At 41.4% G+C, this 27,990-nt stretch overlaps 1 protein-coding gene across 1 annotated transcript in view; it reads left to right on the top strand.

Annotated features, from left to right (window-relative positions):
• TNKS (tankyrase) overlaps positions 1 to 27,450 on the top strand; it is a 207,911-nt gene extending 180,461 nt beyond the window's left edge. The window contains exons 19-27 of the mRNA XM_004757809.3: positions 714 to 951; positions 1,783 to 1,865; positions 10,137 to 10,257; positions 11,431 to 11,528; positions 13,065 to 13,139; positions 14,024 to 14,129; positions 14,864 to 15,050; positions 17,896 to 18,052; positions 21,756 to 27,450. Coding sequence (XP_004757866.1) covers positions 714 to 951; positions 1,783 to 1,865; positions 10,137 to 10,257; positions 11,431 to 11,528; positions 13,065 to 13,139; positions 14,024 to 14,129; positions 14,864 to 15,050; positions 17,896 to 18,052; positions 21,756 to 21,842 — 1,152 coding nt within the window. The 3' untranslated portion in view covers positions 21,843 to 27,450. The remainder of the gene's footprint in view (positions 1 to 713; positions 952 to 1,782; positions 1,866 to 10,136; positions 10,258 to 11,430; positions 11,529 to 13,064; positions 13,140 to 14,023; positions 14,130 to 14,863; positions 15,051 to 17,895; positions 18,053 to 21,755) is intronic.
• The last annotated feature ends 540 nt before the right edge of the window (positions 27,451 to 27,990 follow it).

The following is a 27,990-nucleotide window of genomic DNA, read 5'->3' as shown; positions in this document are numbered from 1 at the left end:
CAGTGTGAATAAGCCAGCCAGACTAAGGCGGTGGCCTTCTAACATTTCCAAATTATAACTGGACATTTAATTATTAAGCATGCACTAAATAACTGAAGAAAAGTCATTGTCAGTATTGAGGCATCTGCAAACCTGGTGTAAATATGAGAACTTCAGAAGGAGAGACTGCGTCAGTACTGCAGCAGGCTGTTTTTTAACGAGACAGGAAACTTTTTAAACTCATTCCCATCTTTATTAACTTACACTTTGAATACGTGTGTCATCAGTATGGACAACTGTGTCTGCACGTTTCACTCAGTGTTTAATAAACGTTTCCAGAAATCAGTATAGTCTACATTCTCAGATGTCTCCTTCATGGTTGACTTTGATATACGTGAATGTGTGTGTGTCAAGAACACAGATTTTTGCTGAAAATCTGTTCTCAGCAAATTCCAACTATATAACACAGTAGTATTAACTAAAGTCAGGGTGAACATTAGATCTTCAAAAGATGAAATATTTTTAAAAACGACACAGGGACTCAAGTTCTGACCCCTACAGAAACTGCTGGCGCTCTCTGGAGTTGCAGGTCGGGGAAGGAGTGATCAAAAACCAGTGGGCAATAATGAAGCACTCGCTAAAGACAAATTTCACGAAGCATTTGGTCCTTAGTGGAAAATTTTACCATTTTAAAATGTATTTGTGTGTGTGTTTATTTGTCTCACTGTTTTTAGGCTGATGACATAAGAGCTTTGCTGATAGATGCCATGCCCCCGGAGGCCCTGCCTACCTGTTTTAAACCTCAGGCCACCGTAGTGAGTGCCTCTCTGATCTCACCAGCATCCACCCCCTCCTGCCTGTCTGCTGCCAGCAGCATCGATAACCTCACCGGCCCTTTAGCGGAACTGGCAGTAGGAGGACCGTCCAACACGGGGGACGGGGCAGCGGGCGCAGAAAGGAAGGAAGGAGAAGGCGAGTGTACTCGAGAATGCTTATTTGGTTTTTGATGGGGGTGTTTTGTGTTTTGTTTTTTTAAAGAGAGAGTAGCCTGGGGGGGGGGCAGGTTGGGTGGGAGAGGGTGGGGGAGGGAGGAGAGGGAGAGGGAGAGAGAGAATCCTAAGCAGGCTCCGTGCCCAGTACAGAGCCCGATCCTAAGACCCTGAGATCATGACCTGAATTGAAATCAAGAGTTCAATCAACTGAGCCACCCAGGTGCCTCCCTCGTTTTTATTTTTTTAAATGAACAGATTTCACTTACTTCTCAGTAATTATTGAAAACCTGTCTTAAAGACAGCCTGTCTGTAAGTTTTCACATACACACCAGTTTATAAGAACTATCTTCATAGAATAAATACCTTGACATCTATATTGTTCTTATGTATATTCCAGTATATCCATTTCTAACCGTCATATTGTATTTAACTACTGAGTGAGTCTTATTACTGAAATTATATCAGAAAAAAAAAGAGATCATTTAAGGAATGGAAACAAATCATAACTGGTAAATTCCGTTTTTTAATTCCAAGCTATTAAATATTTCACTAAAAGCATTAGATTAAACTTTATAATATTATAGTAAATATAAATGCTGCCAATAAGATAAACTCTGCTTTTACTTCTCCACCAAATTCAGAGTTAACCTGAGGTGACTGAATTAAATAGATGTATTCTAGATGACTTTTATGCTCTGTAAAATCATCTGTATGGCCAAGGGTGTCAGAGAGCCATGGCTTTAAATAAATACTATCACTTCCTTTAGATTGATAACTGCTTTCTGAAAACTTTAATATATGTCTGTTTTAGTTGCGGGTCTTGACATGAATATCAGCCAGTTCCTAAAAAGCCTTGGTCTTGAGCACCTTCGGGACATCTTTGAAACAGAACAGGTAAGCTCTCCTTTTTGCTGAGTCTTTTTAATGAAATATTAAGAGTTATTAATTGCCATTCTTTGTTTCTTTTTACTTCTTAACTTTAAAACTCATACCAAGCTCTAAAGAAGCCAGGGGAATTTAGGATTTTATAATTCTCCCCAAAATTGTTTAACAGATGATGCAAGTCATTAACCGTTACTTCATTATATCTTTAAAAGCGGTTTGACTACCGATGTTTTATTACATAAACTTGGGCCATGAAACCACCTCAAAAGAATGTTTCAAAATCTTCTTTCATTATTCTTTTTCCACAAAGTGTATCTCAATAAATGTGAATAAACTCCGCTTAAAACCAATGACACATTTTTATATTAGCTGTTTAGCAAAATCTTCACAAAGCAGTCATCTGTTAAATTTGGAAAGCAAAGTAATTCCTGGACAAGTGTACCTTTTGCAAATTGCCTCTTTATAAAGTTTCTGTTGTCTAGATGAGTCTAAAATAATGCTGAACCAAAACTTAGCCATCTACTCTCGGACCTGTCCTGTTTTCATGTTCATCTTAAATGTGTATGATGCTCTGAGTAAGAAGTCACCATTACAGCATTTATGAATTAAGACCCTTCTGTTTGTCACTCTATTTTTATACAGGATAATGACTTTTTAATTTCTTACTGTATGATTTTATTACCACAGTCAGTATTCAATATTGAATAATAATAACTTGCTGATTTTAAGTCAACTGTTACTACTCTATATGGAATCTTAAAATGAGAAAGGTATTTAGTCATTTTCCCAGATCCTACTCTTTTAACATCCAATTGGGAGGATAAATTGTTACACTTTGGGCAGGTATAATAAAGGGCTTGTAATTTCATGTGTGCCCCAATCTGCCCCCGTGTATAATCTAATTTTATGTTTACATTTACCCTGTTTGGCACAGAAATCTAATGTCTAGTCTGCTCATGTACTCATTTCGTAGGGCTGTTACAACAAATTAGCCCAAAACTTAGTGGCTTTATTCCCCGGCAGTTCTGGAAGCCTGAAGTTCAAAAGCGAGTCGTGGCAGGGTTGCCCGCTCGTGCCTCTGCCAGGTTCCGGGCCCCTTTGGCTTACAGCCACATGACTGCAGCCTCTGCTTCCCTTGTCACCTTGCCTTCTCTGTGCCTGCGCGTCTGTGTCTTAGAAGGATACTCGCGTCGGATTTAAGGCCTACCCATGTAATACTAGCGATCTCCGGGGCACCTGGGTGGCTCAGTGGGTTAAGCCTCTGCCTTCGGCTCAGGTCATGATCTCAGGGTCCTAGGATCGAGCCCCGCATCGGGCTCTCTGCTCGGCAGGGAGCCTGCTTCCTCCTCTCTCTCTCTCTCTGCCTACCTCTCTGCCTACTTGTGATCTCTGTCTGTCAAATAAATAAAATCTTTAAAAAAAAAAAATACTAGCGATCTCCCCATTTCAAGATCCTTAACTTAGTCCCATGTGCTAAGTTTTCCAGATAGGTCCTTCAGAAATTCTGGGGATTAAAACATGGATACATCTTTCTGAGGGCCGCCATTCAGCTCACCACAACACAGGACAGCCCTTCATCTCTTCCTAGGACCCAATCAGCTTAGCATGGACTTATCCTTCCAACTGCCCTCCTACAGAGTTTCTCCTGTTTTAAGATAAATATACCCTTGGGGCACCTGGGTGGCTCAGTGGGTTAAGCTGCTGCCTTCGGCTCAGGTCATGATCTCAGGGTCCTGGAATCAAGTCCCACATCGGGCTCTCTGCTCAGTGGGGAGCCTGCTTCCTCCTCTCTCTCTGCCTGCCTCTCTGCCTACTTGTGATCTCTGTCTGTCAAATAAATAAATAAAAATCTTAAAAAAAATAAAAAGATAAATATACCCTTTTTATTTTTCCCTTCTTCTCTCTGTGGATAGTGCTTCCTAGTTCCTCACTGGCCTCTTTGCCCCATTTATGGTTTCTTCATAGGCTTATAGTCAATTTGGAGCTAATTAAAAACACCAGTTCTTTTTCATAGCAGTTACACTGTTAAGATTATTCAATGTCTTTTTTTTTAGTTAAATTTCCTTATATTGCTTATTACAGTTATGTTCTTATTGATCAAAACAGTGGAGCGGAAATAGCACTGGCCTAAAAGACCTTGATTCTGATTATTTTCTCTTATTAGCTGTGTAACATTGGAAAAGGCATTTAGCTTGTCACTTCCCTTGACTGTAAATTATAACACCTTCAAGTATCCAGACAGTTAAAATTCCTGGTCCTACCGTGCTCCTGTGCCAGTTTTTAAAGTATGCTTTAACGACCCGTCAGATGTGTCCTTTGTCTGGTGGTGAGGACTTGCTAGACTTCCCTAATAATGCATTCTTCCTTGAGCTTCACCTACCATTGATTTGCCCTCTGGTTTGGAGATGCTTTTTTTTTTTTTTCCCCTAAAGATTTTATTTATTTGACAGAGAACACAAGTAGGCAGAGAGGCAGGCAGAGAGAGAGAGAGAGAGAAACAGGCTCTGCACTGAGCAGAGAGCCCGATGCAGGGCTCGATCCCAGGACCCTGGGATCATGACCTGGTCTGAAGGCAGAGGCTTTAACCTGCTGAGCCACCCAGGCGCCCCTGGAGATGCTTTTTTTTTTTAAGATTTTTTTATTTATTTGAGAGAGAGATCACTGGCAGGAGGGAGAGGCAGAGGGAGGAGCAGACTCCCTGCTGAGCAGGGAGCCCGATTCGGGGCTCAGTGCCAGGACCCCAGGATCATGACCTGAGCCGAAGACAGACTCTTAACCGACTGAGCCCCCCAGACACCCTGGAGATTTCTTATGAGACTGTCCTAAACAGTAAGAATGTTTTTGCCTTATTCCCTCCCTGGAGGTACAAAAGCTCTTGTGAAAGCATTATCTCCTGCTAAAGCCAAAGGGTATCCCCTAATATATCCCTTCTTCCCTAATCAGATCCACAGGAACTGAAATTCCACACACCTTTGCTTAATAAACCAAAGACCCTAGTTCACACAAATAACTCCGGTCGACTGTTGAACGTTTTTCAAAGGATTTCCATTTCTCCCCTTTCAATTTGTTTGCTGCATAATTTTGTGCTTTATTTTTTTCTCTTTTACTTTATTCTCCCAGTAACTGATTTCCTGTGACATGGATATCTCATTCTATTGATTGTAATAGTTTAATCGTTTAGTCTCTCGGTTGGGGCTTTTGACAGCTTCTCCTGTTTCATCGGCTTTATTGCTCTCTTTCACACTGTACTTTTGTTCCGAGTAAATGGCTCCATCGATTTTCTTGTTGCAGGAATAATTTCTGTATCCTCTTTTATTAATATGTTGACTGTTCCATTTAATGTATATTGCCCAGCACAGCTCCTTTCCTCCAGACAAATGATACTCCCATTCTTTCTATTGAACTGTGTCTGACTATCTTCTGGCCCAGGCATCAAGCAATCAAATTAACTTTTACTTTGACTGCAAGTGTTCCTTGAGTAGCCTTTAGTTAAAGAATACTAAATTCTGTAACCCTTTCTAAAGTTTACCTGCAGAATTTTCTCCCATTAACATTTCTGTATCAGGCTGTAATATGATTGCTGATGGTCAAGATATTTGGGTAGTGAGGGAAGGAGTGGGCATATACCCTGTACTCATTTAATTCTTGTCCATTTCTGTTAAGCCAGGGAGTGGTTCTGTGTCCTGAATCGTTTTGACACACAAGATCTTTCTGCTTCTGGTTCTGCTCAAGGATGCTAACCCCGCAGAGGAGTGGGGTGTAGTTATTTTACTTCCGGTCTCAGGGAAACATCCTTCAGGGGCATCACAGCCTCATGCCTTCACAGTTATTCTCTCAGGAGTCTCTTAACTAACTTGACTTATTCAAACATGCAAACTTCACCAAGTAATACACACCCGTGTCCTTTGTTGTTGTAAATACTGTACCAGTGTCCCTCTGGCCCTTCCTTTATAACGTAGCTTCCTGGTTAGAACACTTTTTCTCTGGGAAAGGCTGATTTGATTTTCACTGCAATTCCTAAACATAAATGCTAGGACTATGACTTAGAAGGCTTTTTTGGACATATTTATGGGCAACTCATATATTTTCATGAAAAGTGACCTTTATAAATTTTTATTTCAAAATCAAAAGACCAAGGAAGAGTCTCGGGTACATTAACTGTGAATGTGATTATAAAATTAGCTCTAACAACTCTTACTCTGGCCTGCATCTTTTGAAGCCCAAGTGCAAGGAAGGAGCTTGTGCATTTAGACTCTTAATTTTTCTCTTCCCATTAAAATTCTACTTTTTCTCTCTCTACGCCAAAGAAAATGAACAAATCTTAGAAACAAGAGGCAACCCTTTGTGAAGGGACATTTGCTTTTTATGTGAGGTGATTTGGCTGATACATCAACAATCCTTATTTTAAAGATTATAATTTGGGTTTGTTTTGTTTTTTTTTTTCAATTGAAGTAGAATTGACCTACACTACTTACTAGTTTCAGGAGTACATCATAGTGATTTGATATTTTTGTGCATTATGAAATTATCCCCACAATAAGCCTAGTTACATCTGTAACCATACAGAGTCATTGATTAGGACTGTGTTCCCTACGCTGTACATTCCATCCCCGTGACTTACTCATATTGTAAGGGGGAGTTTGTGCGTCTTTACCATCTTCACCTATTTGCCCGGCCCCTCAACTCCTACCTCCTCTGGTAACCAAGTTTGTTTCCTTTATCTGAGTCTGTTTCTCTTTTCTGTTTCAGATTCAACGTAGAAGTGAAATCATACTGTTACTTGTCTTTCTCGGACTTACTTTGCATATAGCCTCTAGGTCTATCCATGTCGTCATGAATGGCAAGATTTCGTTCTTTTTTAAATGGCTGAGTAATATTTTACTCTGTGTGTGTTGTGTATACACAACACAGACACACACACACCCAGAGTACATCTATATCCATTCATCGACCAGGGTTACTGCCTTATCTTAGCTATTGCGAATAATGTCGCAGTGAACATAGGGGCACATATATCTCTCTGAATTGGTGTTTTTGTTTTCCTCAAATAAATACGCAGAAGTGGAATTGTCAGATCTTATGGTAGTTCTATTTTTAATTTTTGGAGGCCCCTCCAGACTGTTTTCCACAGTGGCCGCACCAGTGTACATTCCCACCAACAGAGCACAAGTGTTCCCCTTTCTCCGTCTCCTCCCCAACACTTGTTGTTTTTTTCTTTTTGATTCTAGCCAGTCTGATAGGTAGGATCAATTTGATTTTAATGTGTGCTAGATATAAATGCCTAGCCCAAGAAACTTGTAATTTCCTGGAGATAACTAAGTTATTGTTTAAGCGAATTAAAGATAATTTTCCCCAAAAAGCCTATTTCTAATAGTATAAAATGCCTGAATCGTGGAGCAGCATATCCAGAATCCATCTAACCTGCTTCCAGATATTTCCATTTCCTTTTTTGAGACAATAATCTCATATTCACCAGTTTTCAGATTTCTGGAATAATCTCTACTCCCATTCCTTTTTTTCTTTTTCTTAACCATTTCTATTTACCAGGCCCTGTATTCTCTCATTTTGCAATTGCTCTCTGATTTCCCCCTTCAACCCTTCTCCATTACCTTGTTCACACAGTCCTTTCCCAGACCTGCCCTTCAGAATGTTGTCATTCTCCTCCTCAAATATAACTTTGATCGTGCTACTCTGCTGAAAAGGCTCCCTAGGAGTGTTTGGATACCATCTTGATAGATAAAAGCACGTTAAGATCTGCTCCTAGCCTGCTGCTCTGTCCATCCCTTCTTCTTTCCTCTCTATATCTTATACTCTTACCTTTTGGACTTCGGTGCTGAGAGTCTCCCAATGTTCCGTAGTCCCTTACTGGGTTTTCCTTTTGCACATGCTGTTCCCTTTGTCTTAAACACCCTTTTCTTCTTTCTCTGCCTGATGAGCTTCTGCTTCTTAGCCAAGTTGTTACGTTCTCCTAAGAACCTTTCCTGAACCCCCTCCTGTTCCTTCCATCTTTCCCAGCCCTACCTACAACCTTGACCAAGTAGGAACCTTCCTAAGAGTTTCCATAGGGATTGCTCCAAAACATTTACCAACCTTTACCACATTATTGTGTTTACTTTTTAATCTTGTCAGAAGAAATAGCATAAACTTTTGTGGTAGTACCTTGTTTGATTCCCGGCCCTGCTCTTTTACTACCAACTTGGACTAGTTATTTTCCTTTCTGAGCTGTAGTGGATAGTTTTAGAGTTAAATGAAATGTTTGACAAGTTACTTTTTGGGGAAAATACCTAGCATCTAGAAGGTGTTCATTAAATTTACTGTATAGGAATGAGTGAACAAATGAACAGTAATCTGAATTCCTAAGCTTATCATTTAAGGTTTTCCAGTGGCCACTGCCTGTTAAATATGGGGACAAATTGGGCACCATGGATTCGCAGCAGCTAAATGTAATGTTTAGTTATTTTAGCTTTCTAGTCAGCCCTTTAAGAAATATAAGCAAGGGCAAGAGAGATCGGGCGATCCGTCTCAGCTCTCCTGTGTACTGCATTTAGGACTGCTTTGAGCCTCAGTTCCCCATGAGGAGGTCCTTAGTAACTTCAGGGTGGTCGTGAGGAGTTGGGGAGCTATTCATTTTGTGAGTGGAGCTGTATTGTCAGATACATTAAATAGTCTCCGTTTCTTTTCTAGAACTTTACAGAGAGGATGCTGTCCTTTGGCCTGGTTTCTGATTTTTCCAAATACACACTTTATGTCCAGATTCAGAAAAGTTTAAGGTTTCTTTGAATTGAAGCTACCACATCGATATGAGATCCTGTTTTTCCGTCAACCTTATTTGAACCAAAGTTTAGAAGGAAAAAACGGGACATCGCTAATGTAGGAAACCCTGTGCCTGGCTTCCAAAGTATATTAGATTACGTCTGCTAAAAATATACAGGCTCCTATTATGTTGTGAATTACTTTGTCTCAAAGATGTATATCTCAGAACTGTTGCTTTTTAAAAGCTCTGCTCAAAATTTCCTTTTGGTGATTGGAAACGAATTGCCCATTTTGTACAATGGAGCGATTATTTCTTAAATGGCCACTTAAGAGCACTATAGTAAATTATCCTGAAGAGTAGTGATGTATACTTGCTGTATCGAGAAGATCAGACTCATTATATAATATTTCATTCTGGCAATAAAAATCAGTGAACTCCAGGCCTAATTTGCCAGGGGTTTTTTTGTTTTGTTTTGTTTTTTTATGTAATATTCAAGTAAAAAGGTAGAGAACACTACAGATAGATAAAACATATTTGAGTTGGAAAAAGGGTGTCTATGGAAGGATTTCTCAGTTTTCCAAGGAAAGAGAAAACTAAAGGCTCATCTTGTAAAGTAGTGTTTGCATTGTTATAGGGCCAGCTTCTTCTGAGCTAGATTTCACCATTCAGCCCTCCAGAAATGTGGAGGCCCCAGATTCCATCCTGTGCATCCCGAACTCTGCCACTGGGTGGCGGTAGAGTCACAGTTACTTTTAGTCAACAAAGGCGCTGGGTGATTTTGAGTCCTGGTAGTCAGCCGCCAGCTAACCACCTCCATTTGTAGGGATGAATAAGCAGAAATTATAAACCACTGTTTTTACAACAACAGAATGTATGTAAGGCTTCAGGGACTGTTAAGTCTGGGAATTTATAAGAGAACTTAAAAACCATCTACTCTCCCTTCTGAAGTGGTATTTTTTATATAACTTCTGTATAACTGTATACTTGTGTTCTAAATCTCACCGCTTTCAAAGACAGCTTTTTCCATGCTGGACTGTTTCTCAGCACTGGGGAGTTCTTTATCTTGATATAAATCCTACTTAGCTAAAACTGCTTCCTCCTTTTGTCACATTCTCTTTCCTTGTGCTAAGCCCCTCTCCCTTTCCCCCAGCATTTTTCTCTGCTACCTGATGGATCTGGGGATCTGGTATTTCCCTGTCTTCAAGCTTCTGGTTGTTTTCTTTTATATCTTGAGGCAGGCACAAAGTGGTAGAGTTAAATAATCAAAAGGAAATACAGCAGTGTTCCTTCTTTATCTCTATAGCATTGTTTCTGCCATTATAATTCACCATGGACTAGAAGGAAGGAGTATTTCAAGTGAGTAAAAAGCTGATAAAATTATCAAGACAACTTTAAGATTTTAAGTTCACAGTTAAAGAAGACAAAAGAGTTTGTCAGTTTGGATGGGTTATTATAGCATGGAAGACGCATGGAAGAACTGAGCCACTGTTAAAGATTTAGCGATTAATTTTGTTCCGTTTTTTCAGATTACACTAGATGTACTGGCTGATATGGGCCATGAGGAGTTGAAAGAAATAGGCATCAATGCATATGGACACCGCCATAAATTAATCAAAGGAGTAGAAAGACTGTTAGGTGGACAACAAGGTAAGTTATTTGGGGAAAAAGAATAAGTCTCCGAAATTAGCGGGATAAGTAAGTTGTCAGGGCTCAAGTGGTCTGAACCCAGAGCTCATACGCTTGGAGGGTGTAGCACCTCCTTCCTGCCCCCTCTCCCCACCAACATTGTATATGCTGGGTCTTTCTGGAATCTTCACTTCTCTCCTTTCCCACTGCTGTTGAATCCAGTACAGGTCGCCTAATCCAAGCCACTGTCATCTCTCCCTTGGACTGTCACAGCCGCCTTCCAGCTTATCTCGAAGCCTCACCTTTCCCACCCCCCACCCCCCAACCCCCATGCCTGGCTGCACTCCTCCCAGAAGACTCTTTTCGAAATGACTCTATGATCATATCAGTGCATTGCTTAACACCTTTCAAGAGAATCCTGTTGCTTTGGGGATAAAATCAGACATTTGTAACATGGCTTTTCATAATCTGACCTCTTCCTCTGACCTCATCCTGAACCTTTGTCCCTGCCACAACTGGCAGCTCAGGCTTTTTTCCACGGTACTGTGCTGCTGCAAGCCTCCTGTCTCCCCCCACCCCCGCCCTTGGCGGCCTCCACGTTTATCATCTCGGTTTGCGGCAAGTGCTTTCCCAATAGGACAGCAAAGGGAGAGAAGGGGAAGAACTTGATTTAGTCACTGCAGAGCCAACAAAGTCGCAAGAGTAACATGAAACTAAAGGGTACCAGTTTTTGAGTTTAAGTCTTGCTTATTTGTCTGCATTACATTAACAAAGGCAATGAAACTAACAAGAATGATCTGTTTTAGACTTGAATTGTGAGTGGCCGTTTCAAGCCATCTCACAGAGTTTTTACAGGATAATTCTTGGATTTTAGACCTGACTGCATTGTGATTACAATGTGTTTCTCTTTTCTATCAGACATAGCTGCATGTATGTTTATAATAGAATTCTGCTCAAATAGAAATTGTTGAGCCATGCTGGGGAACTCTGTAAAACAGATCAAATTGATCCCCAATCCTCTCTCCATTACTTCTCTTGTCTTTGGATGTATTTGTTCAATAGAACCTTATATATGAAGGTCACATTGCAAATAATTTAAATTTCTTCCAAAATATCATTATTTATGACAAAGTCGTCCCTAAAATTGAGCCTGAATAGTGTGGACTTTAATTCATTAATTTTTCTTTCCTACAGGCACCAATCCTTATTTGACGTTTCACTGTGTTAATCAGGGAACTATTTTGCTGGATCTTGCTCCAGAAGATAAGGAATACCAGTCAGTAGAAGAAGAGGTAATGTACATCAACATTTCTAATTCTCTTTTCCTGAAGTCTGTGGTTAAGCCTATTTTTTCAGTAGAGGTAAGCTTGTCTGACAGTGTCTTAGGATCACTCGCCTCTCTGTCATCCGAACTGCCTTAGCCATTGCGGTGGCGTACTGCCCACGCTCAGGGAGGACCGTGGATTAGGGTCTACTACAGGGTTTTCCCATCAAAAGCCTAGGGTTTCAGTGGACGGGCCACAAGGGTCTCTTCGTCCCAGAGACTTTCTTGAAATCAGGCAAGTAGGAACCCTATTAGAACTATTTGCTTGTGGTGTTCAAGTGCTACTAGGCAAGTGAGAATCTTGTCTCACATACAGCAAATACCTTCTTATTTTTATTTTCACGCAAAGTTATAAAATGGGATGATAAAATAATACACCTACTTTTCCTGTTCACCTGTGAAATCTGCCTCATAATTCAGTCGCCTTTCCCGACTTCAGTCACTGTGTTAAAGCACTATCCCTCCTGCCAGACAGACACCGCAGAAATTCCCTCCCTACTCTGGCTTCCCCCTCATTTCTTACACATAATAAACAGAGTGCCTACTGTCATTATCACAATAAATAAGCCACCTAACTAATTCTGTTATTTTGCAGAGAAATGCATGCCTGAGTCTTTTTGTTTATTTTCTACCTTTTAACTAGAGCTCACATTATTCTCATGTTGGGAAGTCTGGACCTGTAGGGAGGGTTTTCGGCTCAGGCTTGGCCAGTCTGTAAGGGAAGTGTAGCACCTTCCAGGGGCTTCCTGCCTAATCATCCTGTTAGTGGTTAGCAGATTTGGAGACTAATGTCCAAAATGTGATGAATAACTTTGCAAACAGAGCAATAAGATAGAGAATTAACACTTTTGAGTCAATTCTATGAGAAACTTGGATCTTTAGAACATTTTACTTTTCCGTAATCCTTTTGAATTTGGAGAGCGCATGAAGAAAGAGTACCACTCAGAGCGAAGTTACTCTGCTTAGTTAACCGGCACACCCAGCTTCTCTTGGTCACGGAAATGTTCTTTGATATCCCAAATTGATAATATGGTCTGTTTCACCCAGGGAACAGAAGTTTATTGATTTTTTTTTTTTAAATTCTTTGTTGTTTATTTGAGCATTTGTTTAGTGAGTATTCGTCAAATGTGAGCTTAAATTTGACTTAATCCCAATGTTGCTTCTCATTCTCAGTAACATAAAATAGTAATGTAGATAACTTAATGTGATGTTTTATTTCTGTGTTCCCCATTGTGCTTACAGGAAAATCTTCCAAAGCTTTTACTAAAAAATAAAGAGAAAATGCAGAAGTTTAATATTTATGTCATGACTACTTTCCCATCAGAAATACTTACCCATTAAACTCTGGTGAACCACTTATAGTCAACTCCTATTTATTTATTAGCCCTGAGTCTGAGACTCATCAGTAAAAAAGAGTAACAGAAGTGAATGTTGAAAACAGAGGAATGTCTTTAGAATTATATACTGGCATATTTCCAGAAAGTTCTGTTATTTTGTTCTGTAGATGCAAAGTACGATCCGAGAACACAGAGATGGTGGCAATGCCGGTGGTATCTTCAACAGATACAATGTCATTCGAGTAAGTCGTTAAAATTTCAGGGTGAAAATTGGATTGCAGGGCATATCTGAAAATTAAATCTAGACAATGAAAAGTTTTTTTAAAACGTCCTATTTTTAAACTGTCGAGATAATCAGCCATCTGTTGCCTGGCAGTCAGGTGTCACTTTCCACTAATCCCTCAAGACTGTATTTCACCAGAAACAGAGACTGGATGGAAACAGGAAAGCTACAGACAGAAGGCTAGATCTCCTAGGGTTGGTGGTACAGATTCAGTGATGAGATGCAGCTTGCCCACAGATTTAGACCAGAGCTGACAGAGTTTTTATCACCACTTCCGAGTACTTGGAAGGCCTGGTTTTCAATCTGAGTCAGTGATTATATCAGAATACATGTATCTCTTAATTTCAGTATCTTAATTTATAACATGGGATAGATGTGCTTTTTTCAAAGGAGCATCATAGAGATATATAAAACCTGTTGAGAACTGACTACATCCTTGGAAGTTACACCAGTGCCCCTCAGAATTCCCTGGAGAGTTTTTAGAGAGCTTTTAGAAGAATGCAGATTTACAGGCCCCTGTATCCCAACATTCAACAAGTCTGGGAGGAGTCTCGGAATAGCTATTCTTTTCTTGAACTCCTCAGGTGATTCTGAGGTACAACCAGGTCTAGTGCAGAAATAATAACCGAAGCCATACCTGAAAATTTTGTCACTAACAGCCAGAATGTTAACTTAGTTACACTGCCCTGGCAACTTTATCCTTTTTAAATAATGTTTTAAGCAAAGGAAACAAAAGCCAAGAATTGAACCTTTCTCAAAGAAAACATACTTTTCATTTTAAATTATAAACTACTAACTAACATCCATTTCACTAATTTGCTTCTTTCTCCCTTATCCTTAAAGATTCAGAAAGTTGTCAACAAGAAGTTGAGGGAACGATTCTGTCACAGACAGAAGGAGGTGTCTGAGGAGAATCACAACCATCACAACGAGCGCATGTTATTTCACGGTGAGCGGCGCGCCTGTCTCTATCTCTTGGGCTTTTGCGATTTCCAATAAAGTGGAAAGCCTGTGTTATTGACTATATTAGTGTTGTGCTGAAAATGGCTGGTTTTGATTTTTTTTTTTTTTTAATTATGTGTCAGTACAGTTTGCTAATGCATTGCATGTTAGGACAGGCTTTCCAGGGTGTGTAGAATGAGAATAACTTATCTGGAATGGTTTCAGAACTTGTACTGCAAGTTGAGCCATCTAGATAGTGAAATATTTTCATTACAGTTTAGCATAATTGTTTTCAGTTTATCAGATTATCTGTTTTTGTGTAAAGTAAGATTGGCATAAAATCTATATTTTTAAAGCCACAGGGACTTTGCCATCTTTTTGGGGGGGAGGGGGTGGAGGAGCAGAGGGAGAGAAGGAATCTTAAGCCTCTATGCCCAGCACATAGCCTGACATGGGGTTCAGTCTCACAACCCTGAGATCATGACCACCCGGGTGCCCCTGTCCTTCACTATCTAAAAATCTTATGCCATCCGCAAAAGCCACATTACATCCTTGCTTAGCAAACACTGGGTCCCTGCTAAGATTCCAGTACGAGAAATAATTTAGGTATGGTAGACCATCTTACAAGTTCATATACACATTATTGATAATATTAACCTCCCAAGTGCAAATAGTTTGTAGCTAATTGAGGTTCTAGAGAAGTATTCAAAAACACTGATCTTTCTGTGTTTCTGGTTTTAGGGTCTCCTTTCATTAATGCCATTATTCATAAGGGGTTTGATGAGCGACATGCGTACATAGGAGGAATGTTTGGTGCCGGGATTTATTTTGCTGAAAACTCCTCCAAAAGCAACCAGTATGTATATGGGATTGGAGGAGGCACAGGCTGCCCCACACACAAAGATCGGTCATGCTACATATGTCATAGGTAAGTGTCTTGCCTTTGGGATTGCTGTCCTCAGATCATGAGCCTCAGTCGTTCCTCAGGCTCTACAGAAGTCACTTATCCTCAGTGTTGTGACTCAGAGTGAATCACACCGGTTTGGGGTTGAATAGAAATAGCTGACCAACCTCTGCCCTAACAGGAGAAATGACACAGAGCTAATCGCCACGCTAGCAGAAGCCAGATACGTGTCAGCCAGTCCCAGGTTACGATGAAACTCCCTCCATCTTGACTTTCTCCCTGGGCTTCCCTTGCCTTGCTTCAGATTCAGAAAAAGAAAAGATTGAGAATTATTTCTGTTGAAGAACCTTTAGCTTTAGATACTTTTAAGCTAAGAGGCATAACTTCTGTAAACAAGTTGAATCTTTAATCTGTTTCTGATGTTGCTAGCTGTGCTTTAAGGCAGGATATATAATTTGCCTTAAAAAGTTCAATTTCAGAATATTAACTTTGGATGTAATAGTAAGCAGATGAATGTTAGCTTTTTAAATAAAATTTTAAAACTTAAATTCAAGAGAATAAGAGAATAATCTCTCTGAAGTCAGTGAAAAAAATACCATTCTCTTCCATGCCACTGGAGAAAACACAAAAGAATTGTACATTACAAAGATTACAGTTGATTGTATTTTTCTTTAAATTAACCAGATGGAAAGGTTACTTAGAGATCTTGTAACTCAGGGAAAACCCCAAAAAGATCCAGATAGCCTTGAAATTCATTATAGTTGTTGATCTTGAAACATCCTCTTATCCATTCCTTGATGAAAATCTTACAGCCACTAGCAGTTCTAGCTAGGATGGTTGCAGTATGTCCAGAAGGAACCTTCTTTCTAGTAAGGCCTCTGTGGTTAATAGCACAGAAAAGTTCCGATGGACGTGTGACATGCCGAAACTCTTGTTGCTGCAAACCTATCCTAAATAAGCACTGAAAGTGAACCTAGATGAAGATTAGCAGCTGCCCACTGCAATTTAGACACATACGTTTATGTCTTAGTCAGGATTTCCTAGGAAGCAGAGCCTGAAGCAAAAGCTTATGTGCTAGCACTTTCTTGGCAAGTGCAGTACTGGAGAAGCTGGAGTGACGGCGCAGAGAGAAATAAAGCAGAGAAGGAGGCGGAGCGAAGACAGGGAGACGCGTCAGTGCGTTGGCCGGTTTCATAACAAGTGTGGTCTGTGGCTCAGTCCATGAGACTTCACCTTCACAGAGGCTGTGTGAACTCTAGTACACTGTGGGAGACCAGAGCTGAATTCACCTGCCGGCTCCTGTCTGGCACGGATCACCGTTTGCCCCACAGGGCACTGCTGTCCCCCCACATGGGGCTGTTGTGTCTGCAGAACGCAGCATGACGCCCAGGGCTGGCCAGGGAGTGGACTGGAGCCGGTGCTCTCCACCGGCCCGTCTGCTGCCCACAGCTTCACGGGCTGGGCCTGCGTCTTCTCCTGCCCCCGCAGCGATGGGGGTGGGGGCTGGGGCAGGAGGCAAGGGCCTGTCTGTGTGATACATGGAGCAGCCATGGCAGTGGGCCGAGCAGACTGAGCGGGCAGAGTCCAGTGACACCGCCGTGCTGCCGTGACGTGGAGATGGAGCTCGGGCACCTCCCTCTGTCGCAGTCAGGCTGGGGCGCCTGGGCAGCTCCGGGGGTCCAGCATCCAACTCTTCATTTCCGCTCAGGTCATGGTCTCTGACCCGGTGTGAGCACGGAGCCTGCTTAAGATGTTCTCTGCTCCCCCTCCTCCTCCCCCTGCTTCCATGTGTGTGCTCTTGCTCGCTCTCTCTCTCTCTCTCTCTTTTTCTCTCTTAAAAAAACAAAAAACAAAAAACCTTTTCCGTGGGGACCTCCAAGAGAAAGCCGCTGACACGAGGCCAGTGCCCCGCAGGGTCATTAGGAATATTGTGCTGGAAAAGCCCGCCCAGGCAGGACCCAGTTATGCTGGGTTTGGCCCGATTTGACTCAGAGTTGTATCTCTGGTTAGTTACAATGCAAAGATCATGCTCTATTAGTAAAAACAAACTATTGAATAATAACTATTTTACCCATTTAACAGTATGATCAATCTCACTGAGTAGTTAAAACATTTGTGGTTTATATTCAAGGCTTACAAACTTTGATTTTAAAGGGCTACCTAATATTTGCAGGCCATATGATCCGTCACAGTGATTGACCTCAGCCCTCGTAGTGCGGAAGCAGCCGCAGAGGACACGTGTATGAGTGTGTGGCTGCATTACAATAAAATTTTATTTACAAAAACAGGTTGCAAACTAGGGTTAGTTTATGTAATGCACTTTCTTTCCAATCAGCGTCTCTTGTCCTGTGTAATAGTCAACATCTTTCCCAATTGGTGTTTCACCCAGGTAGGATGATTTCCAGCCATACATTTAAACTAAGCACTTTGGTGTATGATCCACTTTTATTATCATTTATCTCACCCTGGTTTTTACTTCTTCATAATGAGTAAACCCCATCTGGATTTCAAATGGTGCTGCCTTCTGTGTATTTGCTTCAGTCCTCCTGCCCTCCCTGCCCTGGTTCATCCTCACAAGAACTCCATTTTTGCTAGGATTCCTCTTTTTCGACTAGTCAGAACTTGCTGGGTGTTTTCTGTCATTGATTCTGTAACCACACCAAACCTACTTTAACTATTGAGTCTTCTGCTTGTGGTAAACCAGGATATCAAATTCCATCCTGTCCATCCCTACTCAAATGCGAAAGTGACATTTTAAGTTAGCTTGCCTTGTGTTAAATAATTGTTTTAGAAAATTATCACACCTAAGAGTTCCGTCACTCTAAGATTTAATGCTTCCTTCAAAGCATTGCTTTCCTTTTTCCTTTAGGCAAATGCTTTTCTGTAGGGTGACCCTTGGAAAATCCTTTCTGCAGTTCAGCACCATGAAAATGGCTCATGCCCCTCCAGGACATCACTCAGTGATCGGGAGACCAAGTGTGAACGGGCTGGCATACGCCGAGTATGTCATCTACAGAGGCGAGCAGGTATGGTGCCCATCAGATCAGCATAACTGAGCTGCTGAACATGTCAGCACAGAGAGCAGAGAGCAGCTTCCATGTAAAGAATTTTCTTTATGGATGTACGTGCTACAGGCTGGTCATGTGAGTTCACTCTCAGTATTTCTGACTGTGGCACTTAACACAGAACAATAGCTTTCCGAGTGGTGAAGCCGTAGTGCATTCAGTTTCTGCCCACTGTGTAGGCTCCAAAGTAAAATTGTCAACAAGCAGGAAAACTTTCTATCATTTTCCAACCCAGCCCTTAACTCTCACAGTACTGCTAAATTCCTGTTGATTTGACTAAAAACAAAGATCAGTTTGTCTGAATTTAATCGAATTTCAAATGGTTACCTTAACTACGCTGATGGAAAATTGGGAGGGAGGGGGGGAGAGAGAGAGAGAGAAAGCAGGAATTAATTAAGTACAAGTAACGTAGGAAAACAGTATTTTATTACATGCCATCAGTCCTGGCCAGGTAAGGTATGGAGTAGCCATAGGAAAGACACACAAATCCTGAACTTCATTCACTAGATGTGTTGATGGTGATGGTATGGGCAAAGCAATGAAACTCCTTTAGGTGTGTTGTAGGATTGAGCAAATGAGTAAATGTGTTGATGTTTGATTTGGAAGCTGGGATTCTCACGGTAGAAGAAGGGGCATACAAATCTATAATGTGGGGATGATGAGAATAACTGTAGAGAGGGACTGAAATTGGAGATACTGATAGGAGCTCATTGCTCATACATGTATGTATGTTTGTGTACTTACGTGTATATACAGGGATGTGTGTAAGTGTATATATAGGTACATGTACGCATATGAGCATAGATATGCATATATTTCTTAGCACTGTCTCCTGAAAGCAAGGAGACCCCAAAAGCAGTGAGCATACCTAGACCTAGATCTTGGTCTCTAATACCATTCCCTACCAAAAGGAACCCAGGCTCTTTGAAGAAACAGCTAATTCCAGGGCTAGAGCAGAATAGGAGCAAGGTGAGCCTGGAACATCCTGGAAGTAATGAAGTACTCAAAGTTGTGTGGGGGGCATGTCACAAGGACACAGAGCCAGCAGGAAGGGGCTCCCACCGGCCAAATCTGGAACACTTTGATTACCAAAATAAATATAGTAATAAATGTTAAGCCTCTGAGAAAAAAAACAGGAGTCCATGATTCTGTAGTGATAACAAGTAGATAACTAGATAAATGAAGGGGCAAGGAAGGCTTTTGCTTGTAGCGGAAAGCCACGGGGAGGTGAGCGGATGTGGAGGAGTACTGGATTTGGAAAATCATCATCTTGGGACCATTGTGACAGGAATCATAAGTGGATGCTTAAACTAGGAGACAATTTTGATTATAAATAAAAGGATATTTGTATGGTCTTACGAACTACAAAGGAGAAGAAAACAGTAATTATACATTGGAGAAAAGGGGCAGTGCCTTGACCAGATGATCAAAAATAACATCACCAATAAGGGACAGATAGGAATAGAGTGTGCCCCAGATATGATACTCTGAGAAGAGTTCACCATTGTCTATGCAACATTGCAGCCAAGAATGTATAACCTTGTTCTAATCAAAGTGAGGAATGTTCTATTAAAAAAAAAAAATGTGGGAAGGCTGGATTCTTCAGAAATGTCCATATGATAAAAGGCAGAGAAAGACTTTAAAAACTCTCCAGATTCAATGAAACCCAAGAGACAGGACAACTAACTTAAGGTCCTGCCCCCAGTTGGATCTGGTATTGGAAGAGAAACATTATTAAATCGACTGAGAACATTGGAATATGAATGATAGGTATTAAATTAAAGTAGTATACCAACTAAAATGATAATGTATAATTATACTTTTGTCCTTTGTATTCCTGCTGAGCCCCCCTCAGAAGGGACTTCTCCTTAATGAATCATCATCATAATAATGTTATAGTAGTAACTTACATTATACTGGATTCTTATTATGCCATACCTGTGTTAAGGTATGTTCCCTCTAAACCTACTTTGTTGAGAGTTTTTATCATAAATGGGTGTTGTACTTTGTCAGACGACTTTTCTACATCTATTGAAATGACCATCTGGTTTTTATCCTTTCTCTTACTGATGTGATGTCTCATGTTGGTTGGTTTGCAAATATTGAACCATCCTTGTAAGCCAGGAGTACTTCCCACTTGATGGTGATAAATGACTTTTTAAATGTATCGTTAGATTCAGTTTACTAGTATTTTGTTGTTTGTTTTGTAAAATATAAGTTAAGTCTTATGGTATTTGTCTCTCTCTGTCTGACTCACTTCACTTAGCAAATACCCTCTAGGCCATCCACATTGTCACAAATGGCAAGATCTCTTTTTAACAGCTGAGTAATACTCCGTTTTGTGTGTGTGTGTGTGTGTGTGTGTGTGTGTGTATACATATATACCTCACACCTTCTTTAGCCATTCTTCTGTCAACGGACACTTAGGTTGCTTCTGTCCTAGCTACTGTAAATAATGCTGCAGTGAACATAGTTGTTCATGTATCTTTTTAAAGTAAGTTCTTTTTTATCCTTTATTCTTTTTATTATCTTACTCTATATCCCTAAGCAAGTAATTTTTAAGTCATCATCCAGCAGATTCTTTGGGGGCCCTAAAACACTTACCTCACCAAAGAATACTAGTTTTCAGCCACAGAGCACTCTGAAATGCTCCCTTTAGTTGTATCATTATATTAGATGTAGGGTTGAAGAATTCTTACGTAACATACATAGTTTTAAGGGTTGTTTTTTTGTTTTTTTGCTTTTTTGTTTTTTTGTTTTGGCCCTCCACCCAATTGCCTTGGTAGTGATCTCCTCTAAGAAACAGTCTTTCCTTTCCAGATACAGAGCCTTTCATTTTACATACTTTAAGAAAAAGAGGCCAGAGAGAAAGAGACTAAATGGGGTGGCAAGTCTCAGTCTGAACCATTATGTTACCTGTGAAAGTTGCCTTTTATTAGTCACCTTTTATTTATTTATTTATTTATTTATTTATTTTTAAAGATTTTATTTATTTGACAGAGAGATCACAAGTAGGCAGAGAGGCAGGCAGAGAGAGAGAAGGAAGCAGGCTTCCCGCTGAGCAGAGAGCCCAATGTGGGACTGGATCCCAGGACCCTGAGATCATGACCCGAGCCGAAGGCAGAGGCTTTAACCCACTGAGCCACCCAGGCACTCTTATTAGTCACCTTTTAAAAATGATCTCAAAACAGTTCCAAGTTACTGGTGACTCACCAGGCCTCACCCTTCCCTCTTCTAGCTCAGTGGATTATATTTGGGAGTAATTAATTTGAAATCAGTTCAGCCAAATTACTCTTTCCTTCACACTTTTATTGAACATATGCTATGTGACAGCAGTGTCAAGTGAGGTGGAAAAGAGAGAGACTTTCTCCTGCCTTAGTTTTCCCGGCCACGGCATGTGCATGAAGGATGAACACACTACTAAAGGGTGCTCAGAGTGGAAACCGCGTTACAGCAGTTGTCCAGATGATAGGGTCTAGACACATTTCTAGGCAGTACATAGGTCTGTCTGGCATGTGTGTGTTGTTCAGGCACCTGTCGATGGCCTGCCTTCGTGGGCTCTGGGGCGCGTGTAGAACACTGATGGGGACCAGCAGCCTCTGAGACGCCCACTGAATACTGTACTGCCCCAGGAGTGACTCGTTTCTCTTCTGGCCCTTTGCAGGCGTACCCTGAGTATCTCATCACGTACCAGATCATGAAGCCGGAAGCTCCCGCTCAGAGCGCCACAGCCGCCGAGCAGAAGACCTAGTGAACGCCCACGGGGAAAGGCCACAGCGGATTTGAACTTGGGACTGGATTACAGTGGATTGTTGCCAACAAAATCAATATTCCATAAATCCCAGACAGCTAGAAAGAAGCTGTCTTTGACAAAGCGTTGCGATAGTGATGAGGAGAGTATGAGCGACTGACCCGTACTCCACTGCTACTGTTCTCTTTGAGGAAATGTTTACAGGGGCAGCCTTTGACCATATCTCAGGCTCATTTGCGTTGCAGTCGTCCGTTTCCAAAACAAGATCGCTTTAATCTAGGCTTGGAAATGGGGGGTAAAAAAACCCATAACCAATACTTTCCCAAATTTCACACTTCACACACTACATTTGCTTTGTTCCATATGGCACGTGTATGTAAAAAATGTATACATATGATAGGCTCATTTTTAGTTGTTTCTAAACATGCATCATTGTCTTTTTTTATCTTTTCTTCTTTTCATTTTTTTTTATTTGTTTGTTTACTTTGAAAATGAGCCAGAGCCTTATTGAGGATATTTTGCACAGAGTCACACTGACTAAAATCATTAGCAATTCAACCGAAGCTTCTGGATGAGCAAGACTTAGTTTCCCCTTAGTTTTCACTTGGATTTCTTTTGTATCCGTACTTCTTATCATTGTAAATTGGGACAGGAAGGAAAACCATCACGTTTTAGCTTCTTTTTATGAATTGGCCAGTCTTCCCAGGGAAAGGCACAAAGGTCAGCCTGACCGAGGAGCTCCCCGAGTTCAGAGAAGTCGAAGCCGCTGAGGGCCCCTTGCTGCTCCCCATCACAGCCTGCCCTGGAGGCGTTCAGGCCAGTGCCAGAGACCCTGGAGGGAAAGGTTGGAGTGACCGGCCCAGGGCTCATGAAACCGCCACACCGGGGGAGGGCTGGGGCGGGGGGCGCAGCGCCCAGACGAGCAGGGAGCGCGTGGTTCGCGGAGGCCGCAGCAGGGAAGGATCGCAGGGCCGGCTCGAAAGGTCGTCCTCTGCGCTTCGCCTGACCACCTCCTCGTCGTCCCCGACATTAGCTGCCTTATTGCCAAATTCAGTGGAATTTTCGTACTTCATGAGAGTCACGATAATCTTTATTGTTTCTCCGATGTCGAAAGCTAGGATTCACGTCCTCTCTAGGAAGTAGGTGTGCGAGAGCTTCGTGTCTTCTCCAGGTTTGGGGGTTACTTGGAGGGAGGTGCTTCGAATAGTTTCTGTAGGTCCCGGCTCTGCATTTTCATACCATTTCTTCCAATCTCTTAACAGACAAGGAGAACAAAAACGGAAACCAAAGCTCTCTCAGTTATTTTTGTAAAGGAAGGTGGAGAAATACTCGACTGTTTCTTCAGGAAGTTGCCACTCTGTTTCGCGTGTTGTAATCAACATCTGCCCGGAGCACATTGTCGCTTTTGAAGGATGATCCATTGCACACCTCACACTGGCCCTTTGCATCTTAACTGAACAGCGAATTGGCCGCATTAATTTATTTACTTTGACACGCTGTGCATCTGCTCAGCTTTGAAGCAAAAAGAACATAAATATGTGGTTTAAAAAAAAGAAAAAGGAAAAATAGTGTGATGCAAACCTGCGATTTCAACTTGAGGTTCCAAAAACTAATTTGTGTTTAAATGCAGGCTGATTAAGCCATGACCTCACTTAATCTCCTAAAGGAAAATAAAATGGTGACAGGCAAAAATTCTAGAATAGGCTCTTAAAATATACATTTAGCTTTCTTTTGGGCTTGAGTCCAACGCTAGAACTAGGCATTGGGAACTAGTTTGAGTTTTGTAGCAGAATCTTGCATGGGTCCTCAACATGAAATCAAGAATTAGCCTCAGTTGTTGCTTCTATTGAAGTTTTAGTGACCCAAGCTGGGTGTTTGTGTCTTGGCTACTTGTTTAATAGCAGTAGAATTCCATGCGAAGCTTCCGAGTTTCATTTTGGTTAAGAGAGCTTTTTTTCCTCCTTCCCTTCCTTTTTTCGCTGTGTGTAACAGTGGGTGGAAGGAATAGCATCTGTGGTTTGCAGTAGCTGGGAAAGTGTATATTACTTGCCTCCCCACTTAGATATAGTTTAAAATGGTAAACACAGCTGTGATTTCTAGTTCAGTAAGAGGGTGAACATGGGATAGGTATCAAAGCTTCATAGCTTTATTAAAAAGATAAGCCACTATTCGACTGTGGTTTTATGTCGTTTCCATCATACTAACTAGATTCATGGATATTTTCGACTTCAGCCTTACACTTGGGAAGTTAAACTGTGGTGCAGTATTTAAACTGCCGATGTTACGTATCTGATGTTCTGTGTGCCGAGTAAAGGTACTGTGTAAGGAAGACATTTGCAGTGCTTCTTGTCTTGTGATGATTCGAGTGTATAGTAGTTATTGAAAGAATGTGTATATATTATTCATCTGCTAAAGAGAATGGGTTAATTGATCTTTCACAGGAGCCAAATACATTTTTTTCAAAACTTGAAAACCAAAGGTCATCGTGAGTGCCCGCAAGGTAGTGAAAGTTGGAACTTGCATCTCTAGCAGTGCGAAAAACCCTTTGGAATATAAAAGCATGGCATTAACTTAGGCCAAAATCCATTTCATTTCTTGTAAATGCAGTATATAGGAGCACTAGCAAGTTGAGGAGTTCCAGTATGGCCTCCCCTGAAATGGCCAGCGTGTTTCCCAAACCAAACGCTGAGAGAATCTGGACACCTCCACCACTTTACTGCAGTTCTAAAATCAAATCTTCTAGACCCGGTGGTTCCAGTTGACTGGGTATGGCCAGCTGGGTTCTTGAGTCCTAAATGAAGCGTAAGTTAAGGCTCTGAGCTGGACGCTTTCTCCTCGTACTTGGCCGCCTTCCCTTTCCCCCACGTTGCTAGTCTGGAATTACAATTCGCTCCGGTAGTTACCTTTGACCCCATTCATTTTCCTCCTTTCTTCTTGAGTCTTGCAAAAGGAGACTGGACCTCTGTTTCCATATCACAGCCAGAACCGGGTATTGGGCCTCATGTGCTCTGCTCTGAAGATTCTGCCAATTTGTTAACAAATGACAGCATGGAAGCCAGAGTTTTACTTCTATGCAAAATAACAGCAGTTCAGCCAGGATTCTTCCCTTTTCCTTCTTGGAATCTGGAATTTCTAGCTTTCCAGTAGCATAAATAGAATAAATAATACTAGGGTGTTTTCATGACCGCATCCTTGTGCTTCTTGACCTTGCTGTCAGCGGCTAGACTAATCTCCCTTTGCTCTCAAAAGAGCAAAGTGCATTGATCTATACAGAGAAATGCCTGAATAGGGCAAATAAAGTAATATAGATTCATAGTCTATTATTATAGTCTTTATACAAAAAATAACACTTTGGTGTACGCTCGAAGAGCAATAGAATGCAATAAGTCGCCTAGGATTTTCTTTATATCAGTTCATCTGCCAGATGCACACGGGTTATTGGCCATCGCTCACCCCCTCCTCCTGAACACATGTGCTCTTCGGATCCCCGCCAACAGCCTTGCAAACAGAAATGGTGTGTGTTTCCAAGCACCTTGCCACCATTGTGGCCAGAACCCACTCGTAGGATAATGTGCGATAAGCAGCCTTCTTGCTGGGACATTTGTTGGGCAGTTACCTTCCAGAGAGCTGTAGACTTTAGTCGTTCAGGAACACTCAAAACTGACAGTAACACAGGCTTTCACGTGTCAGAAATTTCACTGAAAAGATGAAACTTAAACTTGTCCGATGTCAAATCAGTGACAGGAAAATGAAAATAAAGTTAATTGTGAAGATATTATTTGAGCTTTGGTTGGACACTTTAGCATATGACCAGGAAATGCTTTTTTAAAAAACCACCCTAAAAAGTAAAGCGTCTTCTGATACCGTGTATATTCTGAAATTAATAGACAATTAAATGTTTCTTCTTAAGAAAGCCTTAACTATGGCAGAAACTTTTTAACCTTTTATAGCCTAATAAATATAAACTTGTAATTCCATTTCTTAGTGTTTGAAAGGTGTCCATGAGTCAGGTGTGTCTCTACGTGGGTCACACCCGTGAGGCTGATTTAATGAGGGTCTGTTTCATAAGTAATGCTTCCTTACATGCCAACGAGCAGATCTAATCAATCTCTCCCGATTTCTCTATGTCTGAAATTCCTCAGCTACCAGATATTCTGGTTTAAAGAAATGCTAGCAAGATTTCCATGGTCAGTGTTGTGTGTGGGGAACACAGCAGCATCTCAGGAAGATACCATGTGGGGTCTCCGTGTTGCCCAAGCTGTTTCTTAATCATTTTAAACCACAAGCCGTGGTTCTGAGTGCAAGGCAGTAGGAAGCTCCGGGTTTTATACCCTGTGAGACCAAACCCGTTCATGGTGTGACCGGTTTTCTACATCTGGCAGAGGGCCCTGCCTCCTTTGAAATAGGATTCACACCGCCCGGATGATTGCATTTGGACTTTTCCTTCATTCACGTTTTCTATTCTGCTCTACAGTTTTTACAGCTGCCCTACCACTCCTCTTTTCCAGCAGATTTCTAATGTTCTGCGATTCAGATTGTTTTGCTACTTTATACCTGTCTCCGCATTTCTGCAGGCAGCCCTGAAAACCCTTTGTTGATTCAGAGGGTTTGCAAAGAAATGCAGTTAACCTCTGGTAGTGGGGTGTCTCACACACACGCCCACGCCCCTCCCCAAGGTTCAGGATGAGAAGCTAGAAAACACAACAGTATAAACAGAACCAAAATCTTGGAGGCTAATAGCCTCGACCCAGAAGATGACCTTGACCCTTAACCATTGTACTCATTACACAATATTTAAACTCTCTTCATGTGCATATAATAACCTGCTTCTGCTTCCATTGTTTCGAGCTCATTGGTCTTTGTGGTAGTTGTATTTGTCTTTGATAGCTACAAACTGAAAAGGTACTTTTATCAACAAGGTTTCTCAAAAACATTTACAAAACCACCTTTGAGGAAATCTAGAATGTTTCCTGGCAACAGCCTTTGGAGTAGTAATGGTTATTTTCCCATTGTGGTGTTGTCTGTGTGAGTAACCATCGTAGTGACTCTTTGGTTCGTTATCGGTGTTGTTTTTATTTTTAGTCTCTGTGTGACCCACCAGTGGCAGGGGCTTCCAATCCCCTCTCTTTTTTTTTTTTTTGCATTTGTCTGTCTGTAGGATTGCCAGATAAAATACAAGGCACCCAGTTACATTTGAATTTTGGATAAAAATAGTTTGTTAGCTTAAGTATGTTTCATGCATTATTTGACATATTTTTATGGTAAAAAAAAAAAGTTATCTGAAATTCAGATTTAACTCAGCATCCTGGCTTTTTGCTTTGTTTTATTTCGTTTTACTAAATCTGGCAACCCTATCAATTTGGTCATGGGAAATCGCTCACAGCATGTAAATCCTTCTAGTCATCACGGTCTTCCACGTGGAATGGAAGACCTTTTTCCCAACGCCTTCTGCTTTCCAAAAGAGGGCGTCACGGAACTTCACCTGCCTGCGTGGTGGGTTTCTATTTAAGACATCTTTATGATTATATTTAACCTGTAATTGTGCTTTGGCTAAATGTCTAACAGTACTTGTAACTGTTTAATATTCAATAAAAACATTTTTAAAATATACGGTGTCTGGAAAGCAGTCCACTCTGAAGTGTCTTCATTTCCCTGTTGGTTCATTTCAGCCTGATCAGCCTTAACACGACTGAGCGCCAAGCGCCAGCATACCAGTAACGACGGCCCCTCTGCTCTTCCTACTGAGATCTGTGCCAACAGTGCCTTATCCGCATTTCTGGGCTCGCAGGGGAATTAGCGAAGTGCAGCAGAAGCATAGGCTCCTTCCAGAAATAGTTCTAAGTAAATAAAAATTAAAAAAAAAAAAATAGCTCTGAAATGAAGGGGCATGGGCTCTCATGGCAGACCTCTTGTTGGCTCCCAAGGCAGCGCTGAGGCGTGGCACCGCTCGCTCTGCGGACTCAGTCCCTCCCCTGTTCCCAGCACGAGACCCACCTCTTGCACAGCGCCTGGCCCCTAGCATGAAAGAAATTGTTTCCTTTTCTTCCATTGTCCTCTCTCTGTGCCTAGTGACTCATTGGTAGCAAATTGGAAGCTAGAATTTCATCTGTAACTTCTTTGCCAGAGGGAGTGTCAGAGTCACAAGGAG

This window comes from Mustela putorius, unplaced genomic scaffold (assembly GCF_011764305.1).
Source record: "Mustela putorius furo isolate JIRA1106 unplaced genomic scaffold, ASM1176430v1.1 tig00003932_pilon_pilon_pilon:0A:0A, whole genome shotgun sequence".
Lineage (NCBI taxonomy): Eukaryota > Metazoa > Chordata > Mammalia > Carnivora > Mustelidae > Mustela > Mustela putorius.
This window is presented reverse-complemented; position numbering and strand designations above follow the sequence as displayed.